At 42.0% G+C, this 8,280-nt stretch overlaps 1 protein-coding gene across 2 annotated transcripts in view; it reads right to left on the reverse strand.

The window, feature by feature from the left end:
- Rtn4ip1 (reticulon 4 interacting protein 1) overlaps nt 1-8,280 on the reverse strand; it is a 48,560-nt gene that overhangs the window by 39,838 nt on the left and 442 nt on the right. For both annotated transcript variants that reach the window (XM_034524236.2, XM_076917065.1), the window contains exons 2-3: nt 7,909-8,183; nt 2,020-2,171 (exon numbers count right to left, since the gene is read on the reverse strand). In XM_034524236.2, coding sequence (XP_034380127.1) covers nt 2,020-2,171; nt 7,909-8,182 — 426 coding nt within the window. In that variant the 5' untranslated portion in view covers nt 8,183. The remainder of the gene's footprint in view (nt 1-2,019; nt 2,172-7,908; nt 8,184-8,280) is intronic.

The following is an 8,280-nucleotide window of genomic DNA, read 5'->3' on the forward strand; positions in this document are numbered from 1 at the left end:
AAGTTTAACGTGATACAAATTTTTTGCTGAGTATGATTCTGGAGTTATCAACTCAAACCACACTGGAAACACATACTAAAATATCCTGCTGCATCCAGCAAGGCTCCTCCAGAGCTTGAGTATTGGCTCTGCCACTTACTAACTGTGGCTCTCAATTTCTACTTACTTATATATATTTACTTATATATATAATCTCATTGGGTAGCCCAGAGTGACCACAAACTCCAATCTTCTCATCTCAGACTCGCTAGTGCTGCGATTACAGGTGAACCTCACCACGCCGCTGGCTTCATAGCAGGGCTTCCTCACCTGCAACCTGGCCTGGCTGTGCTAACTTACAGGGATTTATCTTCTCTGTGAAAAGGAACCAGAACATGGCCATTATCATGAGCTCTCTCCTATGTCTTGGTAAAAATGTCCAAAGTGACAACTCACAGAACATTATAGCACTTATATGTTACATTAGAACTTAGTTATCTCAAAAGCAGCTAACCCATAAGGCAGAAACTATCATTTAAAGACTCAACAAAATAAAGCAGTTGTCCTAACCCTACCTGTTTTAAAGTCTTCCAATTCTTAAGGACGGTATTTAGAGAGCTCGAATACAAGCTGAGCATGGGCACAGTGGCTTAAGTCATAACTGTAGCACTGAGGAGGCCAAGGCACGGCCACAAGTGCAGGACAAGCCTGGGCTACAGTGTGCTCCAAGCCAGCAAGACCCTGTCTCAAACAAAACAAAACAAGAACCAAAGGTGTTCTGGCCAGAGGTCAGTTGATACACATACTGAGAAGTAATTGGTCAGTGGTGATAGTCTATTTCGAAAGGCAGTAGGATGGGCCAGAGGAACTGCACACACCTGCAATCCCAGGACACCTGCAATCCCAGGGCACCTGCAATCCCAGGACACCTGCAATCCCAGGGCACCTGCAATCCCAGGACACCTGCAATCCCAGGGCACCTGCAATCCCAGGGCACCTGCAATCCCAGGACACCTGCAATCCCAGGACACCTGCAATCCCAGGACACCTGCAATCCCAGGACACCTGCAATCCCAGGACAGGGGGTGGGGCAAAAAGATTAGGAGCACAACCATCCTCAGCTACAAAGCAAGTTCAAAACCAGCTATATCCAGTCTAAAAATTATTTTAAAAATTAAAAAGTAGAAGCTGGATGTGGTGGTGCACACCTTTAATCCAACACTTGGGAGGCAGAGGCAAGATCTCTGTGAGTTTGAAGCCAGCCTGGTCTACATAGTAAGTAACAGGGCAGTCAGGCCTATTACATAAGAATCCTTGTATCAGAAAACAGGTGTGTGTGTGTGTGTGTGTGTGTGTGTGTGTGTGTGTGATGCATGGTGTGTAAATACATCTATATGTATATATGTTAGAATGAAAACTGCATATTTAGAAAAGGAATAAAGCGTAAGGGAGCTAGGCATAGTGGGACATGCCAGTAAACCTGACCTTTGAGACGTAGACAGAGCAGAATTGTAAGTTCAAGAACACCCTCGCTGTGGTGGTTTGAAGGAGACTGACTCCCACAGGCTCATATGTTCGCATGCTCAGCTGACGAACTGTTTGGCCAGGATTAGAAGGTGTGACCTTGCTGGAGTAGATACGTCCATGATGGAGGAGGTGTGTCCCTGAGGTCAAAATCCTGTACTAGGCCCAATGCCTCTTGGACCAGTAGGTAAAAACTTCTCAGCTACCTCTCTAGCATCATATCTGCCTGCATGCTCCCAACCACGGACTAACCCTCTGAAACTATAAGCAAGCCCCAACTAAACACTAAGAGTATCTCTTCAGGGCAACAGAACCGTAACTAAGACCTTACCTACATAATGAGTTGAGATCAGCTTAGCTTATATAAAACCAGTCTCCAAAAACAAAAGAAAAGGGAGGGGAGGAAGGGAAGGGGGAAGTGAAAGGAGAGGGGAGGAGAGCAAGAGTGGAGGGAAGAGGAAAGGGATGGGAGAGGAGAGGGAAGGTGAGGAAGAGACAGTAAAAGGCCTGGCTCACCTCATCTCCAGGCTGGAAATACTTCACATCGAGTCCACACTCCATCACCACACCAGAGACATCCCGACCCAGAGTCAGAGGAAATTCTTCTCCTCTGGTTTTTATATGCAGAGGGTCACGCTTCATATTTAGAGCAGTGGCTCCATAGCCACCTGCAAAATACAATGTATCTGTGTCTTAAAGGAAAGGGTTAGGATGATTTTAAAATACTATAGGATTACAGGCAGGCCAGTATCAGACGCTCAAAATGCACACTCTAACACAACAAACTTCACAGCTTTTGCCACCCTACAGTAAAGCATCAAAACCGGGTATTGTTCCTTTTAAAGACAATTACTTAGAAAGCTGCAATCAATTATTACTAAAATCACAATTGCTCTAAGTCTCTTTGAAACTCAGACTTTGAAGATGGTATCTCCATGAATTTACCCATTTGCAAACTCAAGTTTTTAGACAGGATCTTGCTCTGTAACCAGGCTGGCTCTATCCCCTCCCCCCCCACCCCCCATCTCAGTCTGAATGTTGGGATTACAGGTAAGTACACACACAAATAGTTTTAATTTAGTACCAAGTCTGGTAAAGAAGAAAAATGTCCAAGTTATAAAGAACCCCTGCATATTAACATGCCTGCTACTCACACTCGATATAAATAAGAAATATGTCAGGTTATAAAGAAGCCATGGATATTAAAGCACCTGACACTAGTAATGTTTGAGTTCTAGTCCACACCTCCTAAAAATCTATCTAGAATAATGATTTTGAGTAAGAGCAAAGAATTACAGTGGAAAAGAGCCATGTGTGACCAAGTCAATTGCATTATACCTGGGGATGAGGGGTGGGGATAGGAGTGGGGACATTGGTTGGTTTTATATTTTTGAGACAATCTTACTATGTAGCCTTGGGTTGACCTGGACTTGCAATGTAGACCAAGCCAGCTTCACAAAGATCTATCTGTCTGCCTCTGCCTCCCCAGCGTTAGGATTAAAGGCGTGTGGTACTACATGCAAACCCACATCTTGTTTTTAAGGATATTTATACCAATAACAGAAAACTGAAACCATTATTTTGGTTCAAATAAATTAACTAATTTATCTACAATAATAATCCCAAGTAATAGTTGGGCCTAGCTAGTCCAGTGGAGTTCTGAAAGCCGAAGGAAGGCCCTTGAAAATATTTAATGCTGTTTTCAAGTAAGATCAAAAACAGCTAAGGAAAATTCTAAACAAAGTATGTCTAACAACACAGACCGTGGCAGAAGAAAGAAGTAATAAGAATGATAAAATTGTTGCTTGTGTGAATAAGCCAGCACAAAAGAAAACAGAAATGCAGGAGAGAATAGGTACCCCAGAGAAGGGGAGAGGACCGGGTCAGGATGACAAGCGGGAGACTGGCCCTAGAGGGACAGTGACAACTGGTCTACACAGCACAAGGAAAGGTAGATACAGACAGAGGCTGAGAGGCTGGCAGGTGGGTAGTCTGCACAAGTTGTTTTTCTAATTAAAAAAAAAAAAAAAATCAAGCCACATGGGAAAAAATGAAAGTTGGGATAGTGCAGAAAAATCTAAGCTGCCGGTCCTTATGGCAGCACTCCTCATTTGCCACCTGGCTAGCTAGCACTGCAGTCCATCACAGAACATGACAGACTCGCAAAGGCACCTGCTCTTTTTCCCTGTCTTGTATTTATTTCCCTCTACTAAGGCATAGCAATTTACTCACTGAAACCCTTTGTGGTTTGGGCAACAGAAGTGGACATTCAGCCTTGTCATAATTTAGTTGTAAACTTGCAAAAAGGTCCCAGCCCTTTCTGAGGTCCCAAGCCAACAGTTCAGGTTGCTTCCAACAGTTTTCTTAATAACCCTAATATGCTAATATACCAAGAGTAGCTAAGCCTAGCTAGCCATGAGAAATGGATCCTGTTTAGTGACAAAATGGAGTTTAACCTTGTCTTCACAGCTGTGGGTAGTGGCACACGCACACCTGGAATCTTAGTGCTTATGGAACACAGGCAGGAGGATTGGGAGTTCAAGATCATTCTCAGCTACATAGTCTGGGCCAGTCTACCCATAAGGGACTATTCACATAAATAAATAAATAAATAAATAAATAAATAAATAAATAAATAAATAAATAAATAAACAAAGGGTCTTCCCCTGACAGGGGCATAACTTGTTCAGAGTTAGGCTAAATTAGAAAATCCCCAAGATTTCCTCAATTTCAGAGATTTTAATCCCATCTAAAGAAACCAAAATGTGTTGTATATACTGTTGGCTATATTATTTTTAAATTACTTATTGATTTAGCCATTTCTATGATTTATTGTTTTATGTCTAACAGTAGTAGCCATTTTCAGAAAAGCAGCCTTTATCCATCATAATAGATGCATCTCTTGCTTTCTTCTCAAGGGAAATAATTTTCCACTCAAATATCTCCCAAAGCTACCATATTCAGGTATCTTCTGCAACAATAATACTGTCTCAAAAAGCAGCCGTGAGCTGAAAGATAACTTGCAAATAATATTACCCAGTCTAGTAGTAAGACACTAGATCGTCTCAAAAATACTCTATAAAAGTAAAATGTGCTATGGTATTACCCAAAACAGTAGCCAAGCGACATCTGGACACAGCCACTCTACTGAAATGAAACTGTACACAGCACAGATTGTACACGCACATTTTATAAAACAGAATTACCTTTAAGCCCCAATGTAAAAATAAAAAAATTAGAATGAAGTAAAATCATATGCAGCTAGGAGCAGCAATCATTCCTCTACACAAAGCTAGAGGGGGAGAGTTGAAACACCCCAGCACCGAAGAAAAGTTACAAGGAGACAGTCGAGGAAAGGTATTTTCAATGTATTGTTATTGTTGTTGTTATTTTGGTTTTTGGAGACACTTTAATGGCCCAGCCCTAGATGGCATTGAGCTCCCACCCCCTGCTGGTGACTAGTTTGCTGTTCTGAGACAGTACCTAGGCCAACCTCAGACTTGCAATGTAGCAGAGTATGACCTTCCAGCCCTCCTGCTCTACTTCTGTGGTGCCAGGACTGCAGGTGTGCACTGTCACACCCTGTTTCTGCAAATGCCAGGAGTGCAGGTGTGCACTGCCACACCCTGCTTCTGCAGTGGTGGATCTCAAGCCAGGGCTCTGGTCAGGCACTCATCACCTGAGCTATCTCCCTAGTTTCAGTTTTCCAGCTATAAACATTTGAAGACTCCAAACCTTTCTCCAAATTTCTTCCTCTGAAGAAAAGCTACTAGTCGTTATTCTATCAGATAAAGAGAAACAAAAGTAATTTTAGGACTACTTTACTCAAATATCCGTAGATATGATCTGATAACATGTAATTTATATAGTATTCTTGGCTTCTGTTTTATGGTTGTTCGTTGCTGTTAATGTTGGAGATCTGGTCCGGGCCTTACATGGCTATGCAGAGGGATTACTACCACTAAGCCAGCCTTACCTCTGTCCCTGATAAAAATCTGACTAAGACATATTTAACTCTTTGCTCTCTTACTATTTGAAGTCTAGTGTATTTTACAGTGACTGACTGCACTTTCAATTCAGACCAGCAACGTCCGCTGCTCAAAGCCCTATGTGGCTAGTGGCTACTAGCCACAGCAACAAAGCTCAAGTCACTGTGCTAGCCTAACATCTGTGAATCTGGATGTGACTCCCCAAATCCAGAGGTTCTCCAGGTTTGGTATGCCTGCAATCTGAACAATGAGTCTAAAACACGTTTCTTCTTTGCCAAAAGTCTTTATGGGCCTACTTTTTCATCATTATTTCAAAAAAAAAAAAAAAAAAAAACTGTAACAGAATACAGAACCATGTATGAAAATCCAGATGTTCTATTAAACCGGGCATCAAAGAAATGTACTGAAGAATAAAACAATGCTAACCATCTCAATAAATTTCCTGGCTTATTTTGGAAAATAATTTTTACAACTTACTAAATTTTATTTACTTAGGGCATAGCAAAATGTGCCACAGGCAACTTTCCATGGTGATTTCTCTCCTTCTACCATGCAAGTCACAGGGGCTGAACTTGGGTCTTTGGGCTTGGCCTTTCCCCACTGGGCCATCTCACTGACATAAATAGTTCTTCTATTCCAGAAACCTCTTTGGAGTTAAATCCTGCTCTATAGCAGCCACTGCCAACAGAGTGCTGCACGTGTCTGTCTCTCAGCTAGTTCACACTGTTCTCCTGTTTTAGTTTTGTATTTACTATATTTTAAAATCAAAATTTTAGCATCTGTTCAAATTTCTACTAAGATGGTTATAGCTTACATAACAGTCATTTTTTAGGTTCCAATGAGACTTAAAGTCTAGTTTGAGAATTGCTACCCTATTACATCATTTCTGGAGAAAAAGTAAAGTTGATCTTAACATTTTCTTCTACTTTTAACTTAATTAGTAACCAGACAACTCACACGCACACACTCACATGTGCAAACAGACACACACACATATACAAGCACAGACACACAAGCGCACAAACACAGAAACTAAGTTTGTCTCATACTAAGTCATATATAAATACTGTTACTGAGGCACTGAAGGCCACTATAGGCCCCACACAAGCCATTCAGAACACTGACCCACGGTTAAGCATTTGGCAGTTTTCTTAAACACTAGAGAGTGAACTGCCTGGGAATTAATTAGTCATCGCAGAACATATTCATCTTCAGAAGACGTGGATGAGTTCCCATAAGCAAGACTGACAATATTTTTGCCATTTTTTTTCCAGAATTAAGGTAATTTATAAATACAAATCTGGTCACCACTATAGTAGAATCACAATATAGAATATAAGAATACATTTAAGGGCCGGGCAGTGGTGGCGCACGCCTTTAATCCCAGCACTTGGGAGGCAGAGGCAGGGGGATCTCTGAGTTCGAGGCCAGCCTGGTCTACAGAGTGAGTTCCAGGACAGCCAGGGCTACACAGAGAAACCCTGTCTCGGGGGGAAAAAAAAAAAAAAAAAAAAAAAGAATACATTTAAGGAATGCTCTCCCCAAGCTTTTCAACATGACCCAGCAAGAGAAAATAGGATAACATTATCCCAGCTTCAACAGGTGTATAACAAGAAAATACATTTTAGCGGGGGTGGGGCGAGGCAGATGGGAACATGAGAGATGAGGAGGATGCTGTGCCCATATCAGGGTTCCTGCTCTGTTGCTTGGTCCATGGGGCTATGACAGAAATTGTGAACAATAGGACAGCAAGAAGGATACAGGAATTACATAAACCCAAACTCTAAACTGATGGGGAAACATAACCAAACTCTGGAACCAGTGCTGGATGCTAAAATTACCACAGAGCAAATCAACAGTAGACATGATTTCTCAGTCCCAATTCACATGTGTAAGGAAGCAAACACATTTAATACGAGATTAAAGTATACCTTGGCAGTTGTGACGTCAAAACTTCAGAAATCTTTGCAGGGATCGTATCAGAAACCTACAGGATTTCCAATGACTCTGCCTATAGTGGTGCTTGCCACCAACCCTGAGGGTCAGTTTAATCCCCTGAACCTACATGGTAGAAGGAAGAAACTCTCTCCCACAGGATGTCCTTTTGACCTCCCCTTGTGCGCTGTTCCACACACCCAAAAACAAAATAAATACATGGAATAGGAAACCTAAATGATTCCTTCAAGCCAACCAAAACATAGTCTATTAACTAGGTGTGGTGGTCTACACTGCTATATTCCAGGACTGGAGAGGCAGAACAGGAGAGCTGCTGAGAGACTAGTCAGGGGTATACAATGAGTTGGAGGCCAGCCTGGGCTAGACAACGAACCCTTGTTTCAAAACAAAAACAACAAAACCCCTGTGCGCCCAGTAAATTTTGATTTAAATTAAAAACGAACAAACCTGGACAACTTACTTCTCATATTAACGTCTATAGGATTTACACTGGCAGCATGCACTTTGATAATGACTTCGTTTGGATAGTGTATGATAGGCAACATCATGTTCTGGGTGAACCGAAGGACTTCATTCTTTCCGTATTTATCTATCACCCAAGCGGGCATGACAGTGCTCCTCGCAGACGTAGTACTAATGCCTCTAAATGGTGGCTTTGGGGTAACTTTCCTTCTCCAGAAGCAGGCGGCGGCACAAGCACTTCTTCTAAGTACACATGTCTTCAAAACTTCCATCCTGAGCAGGGATGGAGAATGTTTCCTCAACAACAAAAGAAGAAAGAAAAAGGAAAGAGGAGGCGGAGAGAAAGGACCTGAAGCGGGTCAAACTAACA

Source organism: Arvicanthis niloticus, chromosome 20 (assembly GCF_011762505.2).
Source record: "Arvicanthis niloticus isolate mArvNil1 chromosome 20, mArvNil1.pat.X, whole genome shotgun sequence".
In the NCBI taxonomy this organism is placed as follows: Eukaryota; Metazoa; Chordata; class Mammalia; order Rodentia; family Muridae; genus Arvicanthis; species Arvicanthis niloticus.